The sequence below is a fragment of the Salvelinus fontinalis genome, chromosome 30 (genome assembly GCF_029448725.1).
Source record: "Salvelinus fontinalis isolate EN_2023a chromosome 30, ASM2944872v1, whole genome shotgun sequence".
Lineage (NCBI taxonomy): Eukaryota > Metazoa > Chordata > Actinopteri > Salmoniformes > Salmonidae > Salvelinus > Salvelinus fontinalis.
Window position 1 is genome coordinate 27,082,904 of NC_074694.1, and position 26,684 is coordinate 27,109,587.

At 41.8% G+C, this 26,684-nt stretch overlaps 1 protein-coding gene across 5 annotated transcripts in view; it reads left to right on the top strand.

The window, feature by feature from the left end:
* The first annotated feature begins 5,193 nt into the window (after positions 1-5,193).
* LOC129828911 (BAH and coiled-coil domain-containing protein 1-like) overlaps positions 5,194-26,684 on the top strand; it is a 66,869-nt gene continuing 45,378 nt past the window's right edge. For 2 of the 5 annotated variants that reach the window (XM_055890214.1, XM_055890219.1), the window contains exons 1-2: positions 6,656-15,878; positions 19,228-19,556. In XM_055890214.1, the coding sequence (XP_055746189.1) occupies positions 19,277-19,556 (280 nt within the window). In that variant the 5' untranslated portion in view covers positions 6,656-15,878; positions 19,228-19,276. The other 3 variants (XM_055890217.1, XM_055890218.1, XM_055890215.1) reach the window with 3 other exon arrangements.

Genomic DNA, 26,684 nt, shown 5'->3' on the forward strand with positions numbered 1-26,684 from the left:
TACAACACATTTCCCCCTCCCCATATCACTCACACACACATTCGCTCACACACACTGTGACACCCCCTCCCCCCACAAACACACACACATCATCCCCATACACACACAATCCCCCCTCCCCTTTTCCCCATGTCCCTTTTGTCTGGATGCAAATGGACTTTAACCCTGAATTAATGGATAACTCTCTAGAAGGAGGTAACAATGTGATGCTAGCCTGCCACTAATCCACTCACATGTATAATATAGAGTAAACTCACTGACAGTCACATCACTGCTGAAGATTTAGATGGCATTTTGGTGTATGTTTACATTTTAGTAATTTAGCAGACACTCTTATCCAGAGCAATTGCTTACAGGAGCAATTGGGGCTAAGTGCCTTGCTCAAGGGCACATCAACAGATGTTTAACCTAGTCTGTTCAGGGATTTGATCCAGAGACCTTTCAGTTACTTGCTCTTAACCATTAGGCTACCTGCCACCCTATAAATGTCAGAGGAAGATAGCAGCAGGATTAACATTTTCATAAACAGTTGTTGTTGTTGTGGAAAGTAGAGGCAGATCTATAAATGTTGCAATGTTCTATGATAAAATGCTTCTCCTTACTCTTAAACCTCAGTAGGTATTGTGGAATAAACCAAGTCTTTAATTTGGGGTACATTCTCACAAAACACACACACAGTGCTGCATATTCAGTCTCTTGTAGAATGGAAAGCCAGCAGGAACAGTGAAAGGATGGGGTCAGGGGTACAGAGCACTAGGGGTTAAGGGGGTAAGGGGAACCTGTGGGGGAGCGTAGGGGGTAGGTAGCCAGTAGGGGACCATATGGGGGTTGGGTGGGGGTAGTAGTAGTAAGGGGGTTCAGTACCATTACCCTAGGACAAGGCATAACTGCAACACAAAAATGTAACTCAAGTAAGGTTCTAAACGTTCCTCTGTGTGGGTGTGTGTGCTGACCGTTCCTCTCTGTGTGTGTGTTCTGACCGTTCCTCTGTGTGTGGGTGTGTGTGTTCTGACCGTTCCTCTGTGTGTGGGTGTGTGTGTTCTGACCGTTCCTCTGTGTGGGGGTGTGTGTGTTCTAAACGTTCCTCTGTGTGGGTGTGTGTTCTGACCGTTCCTCTGTGTGTGGGTGTGTGTGTTCTAAACGTTCCTCTGTGTGGGTGTGTGTGCTGACCGTTCCTCTGTGTGTGTGGGTGTGTGTGTTCTAAACGTTCCTCTGTGTGGGTGTGTGTGCTGACCGTTCCTCTGTGTGTGTGTGTGTTCTGACCGTTCATCTGTGTATGTGTGTGTGTGTGTGTGTGTTTCTGCTTATTCCTCCTACCCCCTCCTCTTCTAGTGCACTTGCTCGCTGTCCCATATAACTCAATGTTCCCGGAGGCCCATGAGCCCAATCTATGAAATATCACCCCTCTGTTTCACGTCAGGAACACACTCCCCTACGATACTACCAATGTAAAAATTAATCTGAGGAAGAGGCCACCTGTTGCCAGGGACGACAGAGGAATAGTGAAGTAGGAGAGGAGGAAGGGAGCAGTGGGATGGAATTATGGAATGAATGTTTTTAATGCAACAGCTCATGTAAAATCAAAATACATGTCATATAAACAAACTTATGTAGGTACAGCTTTATGAAAAGCCTATGCTGATGTTCAGGGTTATCAAAAGGTTAGGAGGCACCTATATGAAGTAGAAACTGGTGGTGGGTAGGTAACCCTTTTAGCGGAGCAGGGGGATAAAAGAGAGAATGATTAGTATTGTATCATTTCCTTCTCCCTTCTTCGAAATGCCCTGAATTGTTCCTTTTTCAAACTGTTTTATATGATGTTCTAAGAACACTAAATTGCCAAGTCTCGGGACCATGTTGTGGCAGTGATGCCCGGGTCAGCTGGCGCTATCTTGAGATCTGCCTCGGGCCTGGAGAGATGGAGATGGATCAGACGGGGAAGAAATTAAATAGGAAAGGAACGTTGGAAAAGAAGAGAGAGGGAGAGAGTTGGCTCTTTGTCGGGACGAACCTATTGGATCAGCGTTTGCATTGACCTCTCAACTCACTGCTGGGTCTGAAAAAGGTTTCGGACACAAACTTTATTTCTTCTCTCGGCGGGCAGCTGCTGTGGGGTGACCATCGCTATCGATCACATTACTTACCCCGGCCACGCCACTCCTTGTGATGCTGTTGAAGATATGAGGAGAGAGGGAAATAAAACGTATGTTTTTTAACGATGGAACGAAGAGGAAGAGAAAGAGAGAGCGAGAGGGACAGATGAAGGGTATAGGCAACAACCAACTGCGTCAGCAGAGAGAGGGAGGGTGACAAGGCAGCCCTTGTCTCTGTCCCGGAGGCTGCACCAGCAGCTGCGATAAAAAGAGTTTAGACTGAAACCCTGGAGAGGAATGATGGATGGATGGAGGGATGGAGGGAATGGTAAAGAGGGCAGAGAGGACAGAATGCCTAGCCTGGCGTTTAAGAGACGGCTCTCTGTTCGCAGCCTCGGCATCCTGTACTGTAGGACTCTTTTATGGGGTACATGCATAATGTGAGGACGTCAAAGGGAAAAATACCTATATCCTCAATAATGGGAAGCTTGCAGCTTGACCATCCTCGACTACTGTGCTGTACTGGAATTTTATGTAACATACAGTACATGCATATTAGCATGTCAAAGACTTATAAAAGGGGGTTCTGTAATTTGGGCCTTTGCACTGGCCTGCTTCTTAACTATGGCGCTATAAGACTCTCTCCTATGCCCTCTGTCTGTCTGACTACCCACCCAGGCAGCCACACATCATGGACTCACATGTTCTGATCGCGGGCGGCCCAGTGTTTTTCTATGTCCATTCCTTTCTGTGGTTAAACCGTTTCTGCGTGTGTTCTATACCCACCTGACGAATCATGAGGACTCTAAAAACAAGGGGGAGTGAAGTTTGTGGTTGAACTGAACTGAGTGTGAGTGTGTTTGCATATGGCCTTTTCCGGAGCAGGCTCTCTTCAACTCCAGTTCTAGAGAGCTCACGTGACCATGTATTTATTTTACGAGGCCGATGCCAAGGAACCATCTTTAGTTACCCATAGACACTGATCTGGGGTCCGTTTTTCCATTTCACCCCTATTGTTTAAGGTTAAGATTCAGGCAGGGTTAAGCTGATCCTAGATTTGTGCCTGAGGGTAACTTGTACTCAGAGTGTCCGTGGCACCTTGAAGTGTTTTCTGTTTACCAGAGAGCAGTCTGTTGGCGCAAATTGGAAGCAGAAACAGGTTGTGCGCCTGATTCTTAACCCGCTCCAGCTGTGGTTCTGCCTGCCGCACCGCCCCCGCACTGCTCCACCCACGCTCGCAGTCAGGCTTTCATGGCCCTGTTAGGAACCTGCAACTGAATTATACACCCCATACACACACACACACACACACACACACACACACGCATGCAAACACACACACACACACACACACATTCAGCAATACCAGGAGCATTCACACATCCCCAGCAAATGTGAACCAAGTTTGGTTCTATCTGTGGACAAACTGCCCATTAAATCAAATCAAATGTTATTTATTACCTTCGCCGAATACAACAGGTGTATGTATACCTTACCGTAAAATGTGTTCTTACGAGCCCTTAACTAACAATGCAGTTTTAAGAAAATAGAGTTAAGAAAATATTTACAAAATTAACTAAGGTAAAAAAATAACACAATAAAATAACAATAATGACGCTATATACAGGGGGTACCGGTACCGATTCAATGTGTGGGGGTACAGGTTAGAAGAGGTAATTTGTACATGTAGGTAGGGGTAAAGTGACTATGGATAGATAATAACCAGCGATAGCCGCAGTGTAAAAACAAAGGTGGGAGGGGTCAATGCAAATAGTTTATTAATGTGATAACAAAGTTTTGTTACTTTACTTAGTTTGCATTTGTAATTGTTATTGGATTGCATGCTAATATTGCCTGTGTGGTATAGGACACTATTTGTAAGGGGTTTATTTTTATTTTGTATTACAGAACACACAGTGCATCAGGGTTTAGTCGCTAGAGCGGGCTAGAGGTCAACTTCCTGAGTGAGGCCCTGGTCAACCTGACCATCCCTCCCTTCCCCATAAATCCTACCAAACATTTGTATTCCAAAAGCATGACAAAACCCTGGTGTGTGTGTGTGTGTGTTTCAAGTACAGTGAAATGCCTTTCTTGCAAGTTAAAAACCCAACAATGCAGTAATCAATATCAATGTAGTACTAAAAATAACATAAGGTAGAACAAAAACACCTCAATAAATAAAATTAAGAAATAAGAGCACAAGAAAGTAAGAAGCTATAGACAGGGTCAGTTCCAATACCATATTTACAATGTGGAGGGATACTGGAGAGATAGAGGTAGATAGGTATAGGGGTAATGTGACTAGGCATCAGGATATATGATAACACAGAGTAGCAGCAGCGTAAATGAAGATTGTGTGTGTGTGTGTGTGTGTGTGTGTGTGTGTGTGTGTGTGTGTGTGTGTGTGTGTGTGTGTGTGTGTGTGTGTGTGTGTGTGTGTGTGTGTAGAGTCATTATGAATGTGTGTGTAGGTTATGTGTTGAAGTGTCAGTGTTTGTGAGTGTAGAGTCCTGTGACTGTGCTTAGAGACAGTGCAAAAATGTTAATTAAATACAAGGGTCAACTCAGATTGTCCGTGTAACCATTGTATTAGCTATTTAGCAGTCTTATGGCTTGGGGATAGAAGCTTTTCAGGAGCCTGTTGGTGTCCGACTTGACGCACCGGTACCGCTTGCTGTGTGGAAGCAGAAAGAACAGTCTATGGCTTGGGTGGCTGGAATCTTTAACGATTTTCCCGGGCCTTCCTTGGTGTGTGTGTGCATGTGTGTTTTTAGATTTTACGGGCTTTCCTTTGTGTGTGTGTGTTTAGATGTAATTGATTACCTGAAATTATTTAAGCCTATTGTATGTATGCTTTGAGATTGCTTTCATATGAGCTTCAGTTTATTGCCAGATGGCACCACATTAGAGATATGGAGATATTATCTTTATCTCTCTCTCTCTCTTTCTAACACACTCACACACACATGGTCCCGAGACAGAGCACGCTCTTTCCCTCCAACCGGTAGTGTAGAGGTTAACCTCGTGACGTCATGATTCCTGGGGCGGTGACCTATGTAGGGGGCAGTTTAGGCTGGAGGAAGGACAGGGAAAGAAAGTCTGACTATCAAGTCTCACGTCCTACTTTAGACTACACGTTTCTCAATTATTTTCGAGACGCACATTTTGAAAGTTTTTTGTATATATTTTTTTCTATTTAGTACTGAATTGCTTTTTTATGCAAAAGTAAACTTATTAGTAAACGGCTCAGGACTGTGTGTTTGTGTCCTCTTTGCTTTTACAATTATTTGCGTGATGAAGCCAGATGGGTAATATGTGGGTTGTATTCTCTCCATGGCGAATAGTTGATAATCAGTCTTTTTTACTTTAGCGCGCCAAATCGCACCTTTTATGCACAAGCTCGTCGAAACCGTTTAAACCTGATCAAAAGGTCTTCGACGGGCGCAAGTAAACGCCATGGACTTTTACGCGTGTGCTAAATAGTTAGGGGTTCCTTATAACTCAGACCGTGTGTTTGTGTCCGTTCGTCATCTTTGAAATGGCACAACAGTGTGCTTCTGAAAGTCTGAGAACCGTGAAATTCTTGTGGTAGGACGCGAGCTGGGAGAGGGGGGGTGTGCCGAAACTTGTTTTTCTGCTGCCAGTAGCCTAGTTTGATAGATGTAGGGTCTTTTTTTAGAGGCAAGAAAAGGTGAAAATTCTGAATGGAGGCTCCGATGGGACTCGATGTTAACCAGCTAACGTTATATCTCTCCAAGATGGGGAAGTCTTCGCTCTCAATCTCTCTGTCTCAGACTCCTCCATAGATCCGGTCCACGACAACAATCAGAAATGCAAACAAAACAATAATGGCACGGGGAAGGTTTGTGTTTTCGGTAGGCTATGTGTGGGAGGGAGGGAGGGGGGCATACATGTTATCGGTCGGTGTGTGCATGTGCCCCCACCCCTAATTAAAAACGGCAAGAAAGCTTTGTCCTGGACAAGGAGAGGGAGAGATGGGGATTGCGTTACGTTCGTCTTTCCATCAATTTTCTGTTTAATGTCAACGCTCGAGCTCCATTGTGGGAAGAGAGACGCGTCATCCAGCCATAAATTTGCGATTATACAGTCTCGAGGAGACTGTTCGTACGGATTCCGTCTCGCGCGCTCACAGGCACAGGATCCGGTGTTTCTAAAACACTAGGTGCAGAGTTCGAGCGAACGGAAAACCCCCAAAAGATGATTTCTGAAGTTATTTCTTTGGAATAAACAGTACTAGGAAAGGAAGTGGAGAGGTATTAGAACATTATGTATATTAATGCGGATAACCTTTAATAAATCACTGATTTGATTAGATAGACTAGTTAGATTACACTTGCAAGGATTAAGACTGTTTGAAGATTTACATTTTAAAGAGGGTAAGGTTTTACACCTTATCTATATTTTTATTTTATTCTCCCTTCTGCGTAAATCAATAGGGATACGGTGTGTTATAAATAGGCTACAGTTTTGTGCGGGACCGACTGTCGTTTTTATAGGTAGGTGTTTTCTACTTTCCACATTTTTATTTATAATTGTCACTGTGAATTACAGAATAAAAACAAACTGCTGTATTTTGCACGGATGACGTTTTAAAACGTTGATATACTCTGACATAACGGCTTGAATAGACTGGCGTGTTATAAACTGGTTTAGATGTTTTTATTTTGTCATAGGCTTTGCGTTTCTAATTGTGTTTTGTTTAGATGGATTGCAAACGCTGCAAGGACACACACATGAATTTAAATCACAACGCATTCTTTATTTATTTAGTCAATACGGAAATATTTTGTATGTTTTTCATTTATCAAATAAATTACTGCTCTTTGTATCCGATTTAAATATGCACTATTGGCGATTATAACACTGCAATAATGATTTTAGCATGCATTTATTTTCCCACAGTCTCTAGCAGCTGAAATATAACATTCGTAGTAATAACCTTGTGTCAATTGTTCCAGAGTTGCTATTTATTCAGCTCTTATAGCACAACCTTTATGGCTAATTTTAACTGCGTAGCACTGCCCTTTTTCGAGACAACACCAGTTTTCCTGTAGCCTATTTGCACATTGAAACATGTGACATTCGGACCACCTTTGTTGTAGACTACCTAAATTACTTAGGGTGACTTTAGAGTAGGCTATAAGTAGGCCTACATACACCGATCATGTAGCCTGTGTTGTTCATTTGTAGCCAACTTTTAGGTTTGGATATGACTGTGAGTAAGCCTCTTACGTCGGCCACATTTAAAAAGTAGAATAATGACAATCTTTACTGATTCGGCATGGTTTTGGCGGGTAGCACATCGCTCTAATGTAATGTATGGTTATAAACAAGGGACTTTTTTTTTTTAATCCATGAAACATTTCATATGGATTGCTTATTATTATGGTATTGGTCACACACACGCACACACTCCTATTCGAGGAAGGATGAGGCCTATAGAGATGTTGATGCCTGACCATCGAACTATGTAAAGATAGTTTGTCGCTTTCTTCGTGCAATTGGGTAGGCTACTTAAAATAGTTTTATATGGTAATGCGATAAGTTGATGCGTATCTGATTGTTAACAGTGCGTCATGTGCGAAAAGAACACTTCGCTGATTCCTGAATCCCCACCACACACGCACGAGCCGAAACGTACACACTCACACACACACTTGAGGGAACAACACACACACTTGAGGGAACAAACGTCACATGATTATTTAAAATATCAATGGTTGAAGCAATGTTCAGTTGTTATTGTTGTTTATTTCCTGAAGTTGGGAGAGATTTAACCCAGAGATGGTAAACAACAACATGTCGACATTTTGTGACCATTTTGTGACTCTCTTGTCTTAGCACATTGAGGTTTCGTGCAGTCACTGTTTTATTTATGTTCTCTGTCAGAGGATTTGGAGTAGACTACGTAATTTGACAATTATTGATTAGCTAATACAACAAGCAAAACATTTGTGGCATAAGGCCTTATGTGACGCCACTTTTCCCCAAATTGTTTTATAGTAGCCTATCTTTTATAGTTTCACTTCCAGAACAACTAAAACGTATTGTAAAGTTTAAATTGTAAAGTATGATTTCAATATACAATTATCCATAAACAATAACTTCTTCGATTAGGGCCTACATTAATTACGCCAATTATTACCAATTAATTAATTATGACATTTAATAATGATTGCATTTTGAAATAAACCAACAGCAAGCTTCAACGATTAACATGTTTCATTATCTAAATTATGTAATTTTATAATGAACCACACATGATCCAGTAGGCTCCACTGGCTTATACCTTCACCTTAAATCGATTAAATAATAGTTTGCGCCAACCCAAAGCTTTTAGCATGTTCAGGTTGCTATAGTAGTTTTTTATTTTGCGTAGTTTAACGTTTAGCCTCTTCTATAAAACAGGTCGTAATGAAGGAGGCATGTGCCATTTATAGGAGCTGGGCATATACTTCCACTAATGAGGTGCAGGTTTGCTTCTATCGATAACCCGGGACCAGGGACTCAGACCCTGTTTTAAAATTACAAATGTTGGTCTTGGCAGCTTGGCGACTTCCTGCTCAACGATGTTTATCTGATAGGCCTAACCAATGTTGATGCTCTGGTCTATGTAACCTGTAGACGTATGCTTAGTAATAATAACTTACAATCTCATAACTCGTACTTCCTATCCAGTCATGCACTTCTTGTATTCTTTTGCACTATTTCAATTGCACATAGAACGTTTAGGTGGGAAATATTCAGTGTATTCCTGAATTGCAATCAACGACCTAGAGACACCAAAAAAACTCAATTTTATAAGGCCTTGACTATTGACTTCACGTTCAACATAGACCTACACTTTAGTCACCTGTCCACACAAGAACGAGCCTCTTCTTTAGCCGCCTCTTCCTCCTCCTTCTCCTGCAACCGACAATCAGGGCATATCATATCTCACATCTCTGAACGCAGGCCTAAGCAAATCGTGTCCAATCATGTTGTGTGTGTTGAGAGTGTGTAGGTGTGAAGCCAGGGGTGTCATACTTTTCACTCGGTCATATTTTATATGAAGCAAGTCTTCATAGAGCCCATGGCCATTCCCCGGCTTGTTCTCTGTTGAGAAGGGAACGCCAATTTGCTTCCCCTGGTCGAAGGATGCCAGTAAAACTGCTCGAACCCTAATTAGCGAAAATGATAGCTTTGCAGCGAGTCTCCGAGGTGTACAGATGAATGCACGTTAACTTGGACGTATAGGTCTTTAGTCCAGGTTGGAACCCTCGTCACTAGTCGGCCACACGCATGTCTCCTGTATATTTAATCCCATTCTGTGTCCATATCTACTGACGGTGCTACAGTTTTGTTCTGGCCTAAACTGCGTTTCCAATATCTGTGTTGCGGTCCAAAGGCTTAAGGTAGAGTCAGGCCTAAGCTGGCAACTCTTTTGGGGGACTTGATGGAACGTCCAGGTAATAGGCTCTATATTGAGGCTTTAGAAAGCTGTTTTATGTATGTTCAAATGCTGATAATGAGGACATGTTAGACTACATGATGGCGACCTCGGTAATGGATGGCATTCTGTCCCAGTCTATTGCCCAAGCCCATTGTAACCTCCTTGTTGTTTGGCAAGCTGTTCAAAAGCTGAAACATGCTGGCATTCTGTAGGTTTGTGAGGACAATTAGGCTGTTGTCCTTGACATTACCAATTTTTTATACTCTTTTGTGGTTAATTTTATTTTGTTGATGTGTAATATAATTGACTCACTGTTATACATGTAGACTTTGGCTATTTTGCGTGGTCACCAAGATATGTTGATGTGAGAGAAGCATTCAGACATTATGAAATTATAGACCTAAAAATGAAGTTGAAGAAAAAGATCTTATTTGTCTTTTTTTTTTTTAACCTATGTTTATACAAATATGTGCTTAATGGTGCTAACATTGGAGATATTTGGTTTACAACCATGCCTGCTGTAGCTTGTAGTGTTTAATAACATATCGGCGATGGCCTGTTGTGAAGTAGCTATCTATCACGATGACCAGAAATAGCAGCTTCTCATGCACACACTGAGCTTAAAAGGTCACGTTGCTTTTAGGCTGAAGTTCTAGTCCATCATGTCGTGTTTTGGGGACGGTGTCCTCACCAGGGTCCTAGGACCTGCACATTCTGTCTGGGTGCATGTGGTTATAGCAAAGTTGAATTTATTGATATAGATGTATAGGCCTAAAAACACACAAACTGAAGAGTTGCTCAGCTGCAGTCTCCACACACCCTTGTTGACCAATCAGCCATCAAAATATAGGGCTTAACGTTTATATGTTACTCCTAGAGCCCCAGACATAGACTACACCTACATTTAAGAACTTGTTTTCAGTAAATGTTATTTTAGTAATAACCGCAGAGAAATTTCAATAAACCTATTTTGCCATATTTCAGTCGGTCAGTAATTTCATCAATGTCTCGGAGGGATCAGCCTATACCTTCGACTTGTTAAGGCGTTTCCCTGGTGAAAAGCCCTGTTTGGAATTCGTCATCATTAGTGGACATCAGAAATATTTTCGTAAGAATAGAATTGTTGCCCGCTGTAGAGGCCCTCCCGTAGAGATCTTCAGTTGGCCCTCATTTACCTCGCCCTGTCTGTCAGTGTTTCCCGTTGACTGCGAATTGCACTGGGAATATGTAGCTATACCCTTCCTAAGTTAATTCAGCTTTACCTTAGGACCATTGCATCTATACGTGACACCCCATATTTATTTAGAATACCCAGTCGTTTTACGCACACACTTGCGCACACGCTAGGAGCAGCAGGCTCCCTTTGCCTACAGACATTGCCTCGAGCGCGGAGGCGAGTGAACTGTGCTGTGCGGACGTCCTTTGGTTCTAGAATGGTCACGGTGAAAACACAGGTCAAACAGAAAGACGCTCGTCTCTCCAGCGGAAATGAAAACTCCAGCCTGGCTTTTTGGAAGTGGGCCTTTGCTGGCAAAAACGCCCCGCTCTAGTAGTTTGGGTGTCAGAGGGGACGGAGAAGGGGGGAAAGTGTCAGTCAAGAACGCTTTATTGCTCGATGACAATCCCTCGCGCAGGACCGGTCTGTTTCAAGAGTAATCAGTCAATCCGCATTAATTATCCGCGCGTCCCCTCCTTATAGTGTAGCTCGCGCTGGCACACAGGCGAGAGAGAAGAGAAAAGTGTGTGTGTGTTATGCTTTCTACACACACCGAGCAGACGAGCACCCACCCAACCCCCCACCTTTTAAGTGAAAAAGAACCAATAAAAATCAGGCAGTAAAGGGCTTTTTCTTGTCACTAAATAAATTAAATGCAGATTTCTGTTTTAAGTGCGGGACCCCTTTTGTGCAGGCGAGGAACATACTTCTTTATTGTCCCGATGTCATTAGTTTTAAAGACAACGGTGCTGGAGAATGGAATGGGAGAGGGAGGTTGGAAGGTGATTTCTTCTATATAAAAACATCACAACGAAATTAATGAAAATTATATATTTTTTATCTAGAGGAAGGCGATTCTGTTTATCGTTGAGTATGCATGCACCACCTAACTCGATGAAAGCATGGGAAATGTAGGTTGAATAGAAAACTGCCTGTCTTACATTAGAGTGATTTTACTAATGTAGTATTTCACACTTAGGCTATAGGTCTGCGTGTATCAGCCTAATGGGCACTAATGCATAAATTACAATACTGAAATGTATATTTGGCACATTTGGGGCTGGACAGTGAATCCTCAATTTTGAGGAATGGAGCAAGTCGGTGCTTACAATATCGATGATCAGATTTTGTGTGTGTGGACAAGTGGTGGCTCCAATCCATCGACAGGCCAATGGGGTCAAGACCCATGGAATGCGGGGTGCATATGTAGATTGCGATGCGATTAGATTATTGAATTAATACGTACAAGTCTAGGCTCCTCGTTTTTACATTATTTGATTTTAATTATATTTATTAGTTAATGGCATTGCCATTGTCCACGGGGGATGATGTTGGATCATGTTTGATGCCGCTGGTCAGATGTTGGGATTTTGGTGTTTGTTGTAGTTCTACCAAAAGGAGATTGATTGAATAATGCCGATATAAAGAGTGCATATCTAATATTTTCTCTGATGTTTGACTACTCATTAGATCTACCCCAGAGATGCAGAGTGATCATTTTTGTAGTCTGGGATTTTTTAATTTTGCCTAAATTATGGTTTTGCAGTCAATTAGAAATTCTAACATTTGTAAAAATAAAAAAAATGAAATCTAAAACACTAACATCTTGATTAGATAAGTATCCAACCCCCTGAGTCAATCAGTAAGAATCACCTTTGGCAACAATTACAGCTGTGTCTTTCCGGAGAAGTTTCTAAGAGCTTTCCACACCCAGATTGTGCAATATTTGCCCATTAGGCCTGTTCTTTTCAAAATGATTCAAGCTCTGTCAAATTGATTGTTGATCATTGATAGACAACCATTTTCAGATCTTGCTATTGATTTTCATGTAGATTTTAAGTCAAACTGTAACTCGGCCACTCAGGAACATTCACTGTCTTCTTGGTAAGCAACTCCAGTGTAGATTTGGCCTTGTGTTTTAGGTTATTGTCCTGCTGAAAGGTGAATTCATCTCTTCTAGGATTTTGTCTGTGCATAGTTCCATTCCATTTATTTTTCATTCTGAAAAAGTCCCCAGTCCTTAACAATTACAAGAAAACCCATAACATGATACAGCCACCACTATGCTTGACAATATAGAGAGTGGTACTCAGTAATGTGTTGTATTGGATTTTTCCCAAATACTTTATATTCAGGACAAAATGTTAATTGCTTTGCCACACTTTTTGCAGTATTACTTTATTGCCTTGTTGCAAACATGTTTTGGAATATTTGTATTTGGTACGGGCTTCCTTCTTTTCACTCTGTCAATTGGGTTAGTATTGTGGAGTAACTACAATGCTGTTGATCCATCCTCAGTTTTCTCCTATCACAGCCATAAAACTCCGTAACTGTTTTAAAGTCATAATTGGCCTCATGGTGAAATCCCTGAGCGGTGTCCTTCTTCTCAGGCAACTGAGTTAGGAAGGACGCCTGTATCTTTGTAGTGACTGGGTGTATTGATACACCATCCAAAGTGAAATTAATAACTTCACCATGCTCAGAGGGATATTCAATGTCTGCTTTTTTTTAACCCATCTACCAATAGAGGCATTGGAAACCTCCCTGGTCTCTGTGTTTGAAATTCACTTCTAGACTGAGTGACCTTACAGTGGGGTACAGATATTAGGTAGTTATTGAAAAATCATGTTAAACATTTTATTTTTTCATTTATTTTTAATTTGTGCAAATTTGTGCAAATTTCGAAAAACATAACTCCACTTTGACATGATGTGGTATTGTGTGTAGGCCAGTGACAACCAAATCTCAATTTCATCCATTTTAAATTCAGACTGTAACACAACATCATTTGGAAAAAGTCAAGGGATGTGAATACATTCTGAAGGCGCTGTATGTCAGCATTGTTGTAGCATTGCGTCATAAACTAATATGTTATATTTATTTTCATTATTATTATCATTAGGCTATTATTATTAGCTCTGTTCGGTTAGTGAATTAATTATGAAATCCTCCACCATTAAACCAATGGGACCATGCTGGTCCATTCTGAATCATGCGAGATTGGATTTAGCCTATTCTTTAGAGAGAACATTTAAAACAATTTATTCTCTCCTTATTTTCAGCCCTTCTTGAGATATTGTTGTTTTCTTGTAGCAAGCAATGTATGTAGCTAATCCCAATTAATGGTAACAAGTAAAACACACACCCATGTGAGGTATCCTTGAACAGTTATGGTAATACTCCAATTTGCGATTGTAACGTATCCTACTTACTGCGTAAAGTCGGAAATATCCACTTACTTAAGCATGGTTATTGAATAGCTGGCAATAAAAACGTACGCTAACGTTTTAGAAACACCGATGAAATGACACGAGTCCAAGGTTTTCTACCACCGAATCCGAATCGACCTCGCTCTCGCTCTTTATCTCTTTTGCAAACTAATCGTTTTTGTGGTTCGTATCTTGGAAAAACAGCATTCCCATTTCAAATAAAAGCTAAATAGTTGTTTCCTGTCATTGTAGCCGTTTTACCTTCCATTTTCTTTATGCAACGTTGTTATTCCATCGCATTAATCCGCAAATCTAGCCTCTACATTTAATACAACATGTAATTTCCCCCTTTTTAACGTATTCCCTTTGATTTAGTCACTCTTGACTCTCCTTTTGCGCTGGGGCCAACGGGGTTCGCCGTGGGGGCGCCTTGAAACAGCCTCTCCTTATCTCCTTTCATCGTTCAACCCGGGGCCGCCTTGAAACCGCAGGGCCAGTAATTGCTTTTTTCAGGCAGCCCAGTGCGGACTGGCCAGCAGCCAATCAGAACCTTGTTTACACTCTGTGATTGACAGCACTCTGGCAACATGCCAACCAATCAGACACTTTACACAGACCGAACGCTCGAGTTTTAACCCTTTACTTCCATTAAAAACAAACTGGGAATGGACTGTGAATATTAGCCTATAGCTCATAGATTTTTAACATGGAAACACACAAGGCCATATCCTTCCTTTTTTAATTGACTAAATTAGGGAACCGTGAGCAAAACTAACCCCGAGGACAGTAATGCTATCAAATTACATTGTGATTCGATTTCCCTAACCCTGTGTGTGTGTGTGTGTGTGTGTGTGTGTGTGTGTGTGTGTGTGTGTGTGTGTGTGTGTGTGTGTGTGTGTGTGTGTGTGTGTGCGTGTGCGTGTGCGTGTATGTGCGTGCGTGCACGTGTGTGTGTGTCATGACAGTAAACATAAACAGACCCCAAAGTTTTTACATCCCGAGTTATTTAGTCTATTAGAATCAAATTTGAATTGCTCCTGCATTTCTGTTGTTCTCTAATGACCTTTTAATCTACTTATTTTCTATTATATTTACCAAATCTTACAAACATATATTTGTAAGGCATAATTTATAAATATGATACTCAGGTTTAAGAGCTTTTAATACATGTGTTATTAAGCAAGTTATAAATAAATTAAACTGATCATCAAAACCTTTTGCCTATTTCTGGTGACACAAGTAAGGCATAAGTGTGAAGCTATAAAAAAAATGTTATTGTAAAATAATACAAATAAAAACTACCAATGTTATCCAAACATTTTTTATTGTTTTAACCTAGTTTGGTGATTGACGTGTAGGCCTAGTTAATGTGATCACAAAATATTCAGTTGACTTTCTAGTGATCAAAAAGTGTGTATTTTCTGCTTTTCACTCACAGTGCTGTGCTGCCTGTCTCCTTGCATTTGCGTGCAGGGCATGCTGTTCTCTGGAAAGGGCTTGAATCAAACGCCCGCCGTTTTGTTTTGCGAATCCAGCAACTTAGCCATTGGTTTACGGCATCATCCAATCGGAGACTCTGTTTATCACGGGGTGCGTCTCACGGGCACGCTTCTCATTGTGTTTACCAAACCAATGGGCGAGCGCGTTCCCCTACTGTCCCTCCTTCGCGCGTAGTTGTGGCACTAGCGGATACAGTGGGAGAGTTTCTGTGTGGATGTGCGATCTTCGATTCACTAGAAGCCTGTACTTCTACGATGCATCTCTATACCTCAACTGCACAATACAATCTGCAGACTAGGATGTAACTATTTCCACGTTTTTCTTTGTTGTACGCCGCTTTTTTTCATTTGTATGTTTTCGTACTATTTTTTAAATCATTTAATTGTTATGCAAGGAATAACTTACCAGTAAGTAATTTCTTTATTGTATCCATCTTGAATGTGTGTGATAATAAACATTTATACTTTCAAGTGCTGCTTTTAAGAGTCTTTGTAGTAGAAAATGTGTTATTTTAGACTGAGAGGTCTGGAGCAATTATTCGTAAAGAATATGCATGAATTTAATTCACACCGCACATAGATTTGATTGTTTTGTAGTAGTCCAGTAAGCCTATAGTATTAATAATGAAAGTAATAACAGTAATAATATTGCTAACAAAATAATTATAATTATAAATAGTATAATGACAAATACAATAGTGAGCATAGTGTTATATTATACAACAACAGTTCATGGCAATGTAGCGATTTTAATAATTGTACTTGAGCCAAGTTGCTCATGCTGTTGACAACCTAAACGTTGGTTGTTGTATAGACAATTATTATTGTACAGTTAAACAATCATCTCCAATTACTCTCTCACGATGAGATGCCACGTTTGCAATTTATTGTATTTTAATATAGTTTACAGTTATTTGGTTGTATCCGTTCTATTCTTTTTCGCGGTTCAGATACCACCATTTGGTGCTAAATAATGTATTAATTCTATTGTAGTTTTGTTGTTTTAATATCAGTAGTTGATTACATAGGCTTGGCCTACTACAGTTTTTCACAGTTGTTATCGAGGGGGCTTTGCCAGTAGAGAGATCTTGACGAGTCCCACCCGGCAGTTTTCGCTGTGCTTGGAGTGTCTCTCTCGCTTAACTGGCATTTGAATATCTTGATTTAGTATGCCAGTTATGGCTTGTGACTTTGCTTTACTGCAAAATAGTGAATTGCACTGAGTACGCTCTTGGGCCCAACGTAAAGCCGTGTAGAGAACACATGACAATGATAGCAGTTATGTCCTTACGAGAGTCTATTCTTTTTCAGAAGATGTTTGGGCTTTCTATGCCCAAAATGCCGTACTTGTATTCCAATCTCATGCGGGGGACTAGGAAGAGAGGAGAAATTAGTGCTTGTTCCACCTCAGTGCTTATGCAGGCTTTTCATGTAGCCTATTGCCATTCGACTGGTAGTTTTCGAAGGGGGATTTTTTTGTCTCCTGATAGTTTGACCCTTTGGGGCAGCGATTGAGGGGGTGAAAGAGAGAGAGTGTCTGTCGTAGAGGAGTGGAAGGAAAGGAAGTCTCAGCGTCTCCTAACCTAGAGTAGCCTACTCCCACGTTGATCCCAGATTTAAATAGGCCCAGGCTACCTTGTTTTTTAATCAGATTTTAATAAGTGATTTTTATTGTGATGGGCTCTCGTCATCTCTGTGACGCTCTTGAAGGACGGTAGGCCTTGGCTCCTACATTGAATGTAAATGTTGTTTGGGTCGAATTGCATAGTTTGAGTGGCTTCGTGTTAACGTAGAATGTAAACATTTTAGACGTTTGTTGACGACGAATAATGTAAAAATGTATCAGTGTCAAATGAGAGGAAGCCACGTACCTTTGATTGTTGCAACATGAAATAACATAATTGTTTTCCATATAGTCCCATTAGTCTACTTATTTATAAAGAAAATAAAAAACGTTAATCACGTCACCAGAAATGTTTATCGATTTTTTATGTGACTATTTGAATTGAAATGGCATTTTTTAATTGCATTTAGTAATTATAGCTTTATGTAATTGAATGAAACATAACATTTTGGATCACAGTGTGAGGCGTGTAGGCCCTTCATAACCAAGACCATTTTTAAACGATTGTCAACATTTTGAATGCAAATACTCTCTCTACCATACACATTGTCATGCTCAAGGATTTGGATACGTGCAAATCTCTCACTGAGCACCGTGTACGTACGCACGCACGCACGCGCATACACACACACACACACGTCAGCAGCCTATGCTGCGTGAACTTATAGGCCTCTGTTCTGTCGTTTTGAGAGAGCCATGTTTTGCTCAGGATAGAATTCCTGAAAGTTTGACTAGAAGACCTACTGTTCTAGTAGAATGTTCGCTGTATACTTTTCTCCTTGAAACAGCAAGGGAAACAGTTGGTTTAGCTCGCCATTTTATATTTTCTTTGTTCTCTTATCTTAGATTTTATTGATATCATTGAGGTTCACCAATCACCGTATCAGCCTATATGTGCGCTGAATGGATGTGCTATAGAAGGGGACTAATATATTGCCCAATGAGGTGTGTTTTGTGAACATAGGCTCACCTATCCATATTTGAGCGCCATGGGGTGTTCCATTGAACTGAATGACTAGGGCTATAAGGCACACATGGGCATGTTGATTCCCATTCCTATATGTATTATTACGTCTCTCTCCCTGGCGGTTAACGTCATTTAGTTAGTTGTCTTATTATTCCTATATTATTATTACGTCTCTCCCTGGCGGTAAACGTCATTTAGTTAGTTGTCTTATTATACATGGTTACACCCACCCATGCCTACATGCATAATAAGTGATTGCCATTGTAAAAGGGTGAGATGCAATGCTGACTTAACTATTCAGTTACATTTGCTTTAAACAAGCGATTTCAATGCTTCTTCTCAAGCACATTCACTGGCATGTCAGTGAAGAAAAACAAATATACAGACAGTCAATTTATGAGCCAGTCAAACTTCACTGACATGTCAGAATTGTCCCAAGTCTAACAAAATACGGTAGCTGATCCATTTCATACATTTAAGTCTTCATAGTATTTTGTTTACCTCGACATATGTATAATGTGTGCTCCTTTTAATGATTTGCAGTAGGCTATGGTCGAGGAAACAATTTTGATGCTTGAAGTTTGAGAAGGGGAACATTTGGTCTTCAATGGGCTGACTGAAAGATCAAACATTTGCTTCAGGTTTTATCTGGTTCCTTCTATCAGAGAGGGTGAGATATAGCGTCCCCCCCCCCACACAGACTGACTCACATCTAGGTTTCAGAATACGCTGATGCAGTATAGCTTTATGGTCCCCAACAATAAAACAACCCGTAGTTTAGGATGACCACTTCTTTTGTTATTCAGTTTGTAGCCTATCCGTCTCTTGTCTGCAATGGAGACCAAAGTAGGCGGTTTGGGTCTCGGCAAACGACCAGACTTGTAGCATATACTTTACTGTAGGCTATTTGTTTTGTGGTTTAATTTAGTTAAACCTATATCATTCATTTTTATTGTTTTATTTAACCTTTATTTAACTAGGCCAGTCTGATATTTTACTGATATCTAAAAACACTTAAAATGTATACTTTTGTTATGCAAGGTAATAGTTTTATTGGCAACATTACACAGCATGCGTGTGAGAAGTACATGCCTAAATAATTATTTCAGAGTTTTTGTCCCATTGTTTTCAGTGCATTGACGTGGTCTTGTGTTTTCTCATTGTAGAACATGACCGGGACATACTTTTTGGTCGGCAAGGCAAAAACTCGACTGAATGCAAGACGACCTATCCGAAGTTCATAAAAGGGATTATTGCATCTGGGAAGCGTTCGATGCTTCTGGCTTTTCCTCTGGATTGGGGGATTTATTTCTTCTCGACAGAATGGAAAGCCGGGATTTCGCTCCTCCACACCACCTCTTGACAGAGCGGGGCGCGTTGGTTCACCATGCCGCCTCTCGGATAGCTCCTGGCGGCCACAGCAACGTGCAGCACCCCGCTCATTTCCAGCCCGGAAAATACTATCCCTCTCACATCTCCATGGCCCCACATTCAGGTTGGTCTGAATACGAATTTGTTGTGCAAAATAAAATGAATTATACAATTGTATTAAATCCTCTATGGTGTTTTTTGGCTGTTGTAAAGTGCTAACCTACAGGCAGTTTATATTGTCTTATTTACCGCCCTCCCCCCACCCCCTTAAAAACTTAACTCTGACGTTTTTCAGTGAAGAACGAGAATTTATTAGAAAAGGAAATTAGTTAGTCGATGTGGTCATTCAGGAAATTAGCACTTGCTGTGGACTCTTTAGATATTTAATGTTTCAGTTTTAAGCAAAATTACGTTTTATTGAACTGTTTAGTGTTGTTTCTTACTTACCTGGTCAGAACCAATCCACTGGGTAAACACTGGTTAAAATAACGTAGTTTACACGTAATTTCAATCCAATTACTTTGAACCAACGTGGAATAGACGATGAATTGATGTCTGTGCCCAGTGGGAGTGTACTTTAATATGAAAAAGAATCGTGCATCTTGTCAAACTAAACACAAAATAAGATTATTTTGTTGAATTGCAAATTTAGTGAGATTAGGCCTATTCTAGACAAGAGGATTTCTATTAAGAACAATATATACAACGGTAGGCCTATTTTTAGATTACAGCCTATTATAACCGAGAGTATTGCATAATTCAGAAATATGATGGGATTATTCAGAAATCTATGGGATTATTATTATTATAATTGATTTGCTTTCAAGTGACATGGAATCTTATTTTATATGGTTTGATAGTTTCATTCAAAAATGTCAGTTTAATTAAATGGATTAATCATACTGTTATAATTGGGTTTTAATCCATTTGTAACTTTATATTGCCTTGTTTACCATCAATCATTTGTTATTTGCTAAAATGATTGGTGTATGTGCGCAGGCTCTGTACTGCAGGCCTATTTGGGTGAGTGTGATGCGTGTGGAGGTGGAAGGGGTTAAGCGCGAGCTGGTGCGTTCCATTCGGTTGTCCGTGAGGCCCCGGGACTGTCCTGTGTCTGGGACCGGGGATCAGTCCGGTGGGAGCGGAGCTCGCGCTAATAGAGGTGCACGTAATACCAGAAAATCCCGTTTCTGTTATTCAGCACGGACGTGACGAGGCGAGAATGGTTTGACAGTGCATGCATTAGATTTTAAAAGTAGCTTTGGTATCCTGCCCCAAAGGAGGAGGAGAAGCGGGAGGGAACTGGTAAGGTGTGTGTCTGTGTGTGTGGGTTGGGGGAGGGGTGTCTGCTGCACCTAATCATGTATTGAATCATATAACCGAGCGGATGTGTGTAGAAATCTAAAATAAATGTGTCTTGAGTGAAATCACATGAATTACTTATTATGTTGAGATTAAGAACCTGTGTTGTCCTAATATTTCTGAAAATGACTTTTCCAGCCGTAGATGTTGGTGTAAATATATTACGCCTATCAATTAAATTATGCATTTGAATCGTTTTGTCTCTCCTGTAATAGGCGAGATTCACAGTGAACGACATCGTAGACTGCATATATGTCTTAAATCTACAAGACTAATGGCATACTAGAAGGAACATCCAAGGAAGTCATATAGGCTTATGCGTTTCTTTTTTTCTTCACTTTCAAAGAAGAAATGCCAGGCCGTCTTTGTAAATACAAATGTAGTGACTATACCTTTTGAATGAAGATTGAATGAAGTAAAAATAAAAGAAGATGAGAATTATGGTTAAATTGACAAATTATATAGAGACTGTATTTATTCTCACCACTCATGTTTATCATAACAATTTGCGTTACAATTATGTGCAGGTGTCTTATTCAATAGGTTAATTGGGGCTTAAAAAATAATAATCTTTAGAAGTTTTAGGACTTTCGCTATTTGACACAGAAGAATTCAGTAGTTATGCCAAGTGAATATAATGTAGAATATTTCCATGACGTTATTTAATCATTTGTTTGTGAATATTTTATAATTATTGCTTTTTTTGAAGTCTAAGGGACATTTTATTATATTGTTTGTATATAATTTAATCGCTCAATAGAGAAAATACTAATATCGTAGTAAATGAGTGGTGTATATGCCTGCCTGGGTTATCTTGGGCCCTTCCTTACTCTAAAATAGTAAAGTTTGAAGGTTGATTGGTGTTCTAACCATAGTACTAAAGTTTGAGGTTACTGAGGCCATATCTAGACGACACTGGTCACATACAATATCATGCTCATGCGCACATCTGTCCTGCTCTTCTAAACCAACACTGTTGCCTTTATGATCATCTTACAGCATATATAGCTGTGTATTTGGAGAGTGTTAGGAATTGGCTGCTCTCTTTACTTGTACAGTCACTTTGGTGGTGAGGCTATTATCTAACCACAGAATATTATTGAAATAATAATAACTATATTAAATGCTATTATATAGTATTTTAGCATTTATATAGTCTGTTAACATTTATATAGTTTTCAAAGTGCTTTACATTGTATTTTATTATATTTAGAAAACCAGAGCTTCGGTATTCCTTCATTATTCCTGATGGCCGACTGACATTCTGATGGGGATTGTTTTTTGGATGGGCTTCTGGTGTAATGGGGCTGGGGAGGGGGGAACTTTGCCCCCCCCCCCTTGAGATTCAGATAGCTGTCTGCCTGGCCTAGGCCTCTGGGCAGGGGGTTGATGTGATGTGAGGTGCAGGCAGGGCAGGGGGGAGGCAGGAGGAGGAGGAAAGGGTTTCAGGGTTTGGGGGTTAGTTAGATCTCCTCTCCCTGGGACTACTCCCCTGCCAAAACGCACACACACACACACACACACACACACACACACACACACACACACACACACACACACACACACACTCACACACTCACACACACACACACACACACCGATTCACCAATGTTTTGCTTCTGCAGCAGGGTAATTCCAGAATCTCAATTTTAGATATGGAGAGGAAAAATGACAATTTCCTTCTTTTGTCATTGTTGTTTGTTCTAAATCTGTAACATGATCCATCTATAACGTCCACGTCCTTATAAGGATCAGCATGGTGTCTGTTGACGAGGTGACTGAGTTATAACTGTTATATAGCGTAACTATAAACCTCAGCCCCTCCGATGAACACCAGTGATATAGTGTTGGCAGTGAGGGTTTGATATCTGCACTAGGACTCTTTGTCTTTCTATTCCTCATATCCATTTTCTCTTGTATGCATTTCTCTCTCTTTTTCTTTCTTTCTTTCTTTCTTTCTTTCTTTCTTTCTTTCTTTCTTTCTTTCTTTCTTTCTTTCTCTCCCTGTCTCCCGCCTCTCTGTGATGTTAGCCTCTAGGCAGTAGTTGTTTCAGTGCAGGTGTGTGTGTGTGTGTGTGTAGATAGACACAGTTGTCTAGTCTGGAGGTGTATAGTTGTACAGGTGTGCTGTATCACAGAGGGTGTGGCTGAGCCTGTCCTTGCACAGGTGTGTCACTTCTCAGAAGGTGTGGATTGGCGGGGGTGTGTGTGTGTGTGCATGTGTGTGTGTGCGCACTTTTGAGAGGGAAAGAGGCCAGCTCTGATGTAGTCATTGTGCCCTTGAAGCTGCACTACACACACACACACACACACACACACACACACACACACACACACACACACACACACACACACACACACACACACACACACACACACACACACACACACACACACACACACACACACACACACACACACACAGCAGCTCAGGCTTAGTGCTGTAATAATCATGTTTCAGAGAGACCTGCAGACCTGGCTATCAGACCCTCGTTGGCTCTCTCTTTCTTTAATCTATCTCTTTTCCTCTCACTCTATTCTTCCCCCTTTTCTGTCCCTCTCGTCTCTCTTCCTTTCTCCTCAAGTGCTGTGTCTGGTTATGTCAGCGCTGGCTCCTACACTGTGCCGTCTGTGTGTGCTGTGTGTCGTGTGTTTGTGTGCGCTGTGTGTGTGTGTGTGCATGTATCAGACGCTGTCTCACACTCCGCAGCCCTGTCCAGTCATCCTGATGCTCTTGTAACAGCTCTCGTTGCGACTCAGAGCCAGCGAGCAAGCTGATTGGCTAAGGTGTTTCAGGTGCTCTAGCCTTGGGGTGCCATGGCTTTGATCGCCACGGTTACAGAAACAAGACACCCTGTTCTCTCTCCCTCCCCTCTACCCCCCCCCCCCCCCAATCCAATGGCAGACTAGTTAGTGCCTTCTGTCTGTGTGTCTGTCTGTGTGTCTGTCTGTGTGTCTTTAGAAAGTGGAGGAGAACAGTGGAGTGGGCCTCTGATCATAGTTAAAAGGAGAGCCGGGAATCTTTTCTAGAACAGTTTTAAAAGCCTCTACGGGAGCAGGGAGAATGTGTCTCTTTATAGCCCGACACACCAGCCCTTATCACCCACCACAGGTCTCACTATTGGTGATTTCTGCTCATATTGTTGTAATATTTGGAGGAGAAGGAGGAGGTGGGAAGGAGGATAAGAGGAATGAGCATATGAAGAAAGGATAAAGGGATGAGTGAGAAGGGAAGAGTAAGAGAGGAGGAGGAAATAAGGAAGAGAGGAGTTAACTGGACGAAGAGAGAGAGAGCAGTTGGAGGGTGAAGAGAGAGGGAGGGGGGGAGAAAGGAGGAGAGGAGAGGGGGAATAAAACAGCAGGATAGGAGGGTAGAAAACAGCAGGAGGGTGACGATGGAGGGAGAGTGGAGCGGGGAGGCTAGGAGGAGAGAGGGAAAGGAGGAGTGGAGAGGGGGAAGAGAGAGAGAGAGCGAGAGTGGCTGAGCGTTTCCACCTGGTTGATAATCCAGTCAGATTACCGCCGCCTGACAGCACGGACCGTCGTCCCCGGCAACTCATCCGAGCGTCTCCGCGGGAACACGCTGGCTCTTAAGTGGTGTGTGTGTGTGTGTCAGTGATGAGTCAGCAGATCTGCTCAGCCATAGGCAGAGACAGAGACAGGCCCCAGCCCCCTTCACCGTCCTCCCCAGGGAAGAAGACTTCATATGGGGCATGGCAGCTGAGGCAACCCCCTCTACGGAGCTGGAGATGGTGGTGGTAGCGTTAGCGGGTGGTTGGGTTGGTGGTGGGGATCATGTGGTTTAGCCTACGCTTGGAGACGGTGTAGAAGAGCTCTACTCCTCTTCTACTACCACACACACACACACACACACACACACACACACACACACACACACACACACACACACACACACACACACACACACACACACACACACACACACACACACACACACACACACACACACACACACACACACAGGTATGTTGTTGTATGGGGTGACTAAATCTACTCTGCATCTGTTCTGTAGGGTGTTTGTCAGTGGCACTGCTGTAGCACGTATTAACGTAATGTAACCAGTCAGTTTTTGGTTGTAAAATTCTGGGATGTGTACTGATGGACGATGACTGAAGATCTATATGAATGAAAAGACCAGCAGGAATTCCCTCTACTTCTCATCCTCTCTCTCTCTTGTCTGTACTTCTCTCTTTCACTCAATCTCTTTCTAGATCGCTCCCCCCCGATGTTGTTAATAGCCCATCCCGGTCTCTCTCGGCTCGTAGCCAGCTCACTAAATCAGAAACGATTGGAGGATTTGGCAGAGGGAGTAAGAGCTCAGCGCAGCGCCTTTGAAGTCAGAGAATGAGAGAAAAATTGCATTTTAAACAGCCCGCAAAACACAACGCTAAAAGTGCTTCTTGTTCTTTAGGATGAAGGGGAGGTGTGTGTGTACCGGTATGTGTGGTGTGTGTATACCGGTATGTGTGTTGTGTGTGTGTGTGTACCGGTATGTGTGGTGTGTGTGTGTGTACCGGCATGTGTGGTGTGTGTGTGTGTACCGGTATGTGTGGCGTGTGTGTGTGTACCGGTATGTGTGGTGTGTGTATACCGGTATGTGTGGTGTGTGTGTGTGTACCGGTATGTGTGGTGTGTGTGTGTGAGAAAGGGGGATAGAAGTAGTTGTGCAATAGTGGACACGGCTTTTAAGTGTGTGTGTGTGTGCATTCGTCTGTGTGCAGGCGTACAGTGCCTGGTGTTTATGGTATTATTGTGGATTGCTACCTCTTGCCTTGAGGCCAAGGCATCCACTGTTTAAATGAGCCAGAGCAATGACATAATTTAACAGGGACAGACATGATGTCATCCACGACGGGATTCCTCCTTGGGCGGCTGGTCTGACACCTAAAAAACACACTATTGTCCAGAGATGCAGCCACGGCAACCCTCACTATAATAACCATCAATACCTGGAGATAGCCACCTGAAATGGCCCTGAAATGTACAGCTGAAATGTGTGTGCTTTTTATTAAGTTAATGTCAGCTCTGTTTACTGCATCTCAGCTCTATTTGATTCATTTGGCTCATTCATATTGTAATGCAGTCCATTGAGCAGTTTTTGTGTGTTAATGTCAGGGTCTTAGATGAATGGAGAGGTCCTGGTTCACAAATAGGTGAGGGAATATAGAGGGACAGTGAGGATAAAGGGCATGTAGGATAAAGGGCATGGAGGATAGAGGGACAATGAGGATAAAGGGCATGGAGGATAGAGGGACAATGAGGATAAAGGGCATGGAGGATAGAGGGACAATGAGGATAAAGGGCATGGAGGATAGAGGGACAATGAGGATAAAGGGCATGGAGGATAAAGGGCATGGAGGATAGAGGGACAGTGAGGATAAAGGGCATGGAGGATAGAGGGACAGTGAGGATAAAGGGCATGGAGGATAAAGGGCATGGAGGATAGAGGGACAATGAGGATAAAGGGCATGGAGGATAGAGGGACAGTGAGGATAAAGGGCATGGAGGATAGAGGGACAATGAGGATAAAGGGCATGGAGGATATAGGGACAATGAGGATAAAGGGCATGGAGGATAGAGGGACAATGAGGATAAAGGGCATGGAGGATAGAGGGACAATGAGGATAAAGGGCATGGAGGATAGAGGGACAGTGAGGATAAAGGGCATGGAGGATAGAGGGACAGTGAGGATAAAGGGCATGGAGGATCTGCCTAAAGTTGAGGGAGCATGATCCTTTCATTTGAGTTTATTCTGTTGTTTTCTCTTCTGTCCTTTCTTTCCCTCCTGTTCTCCATGACAAACTCTTTATCAAATGTACTCTATCTCTCAAGCCCTTTTTCCTGTATGGACTGGAAACTGTTCAGTCTG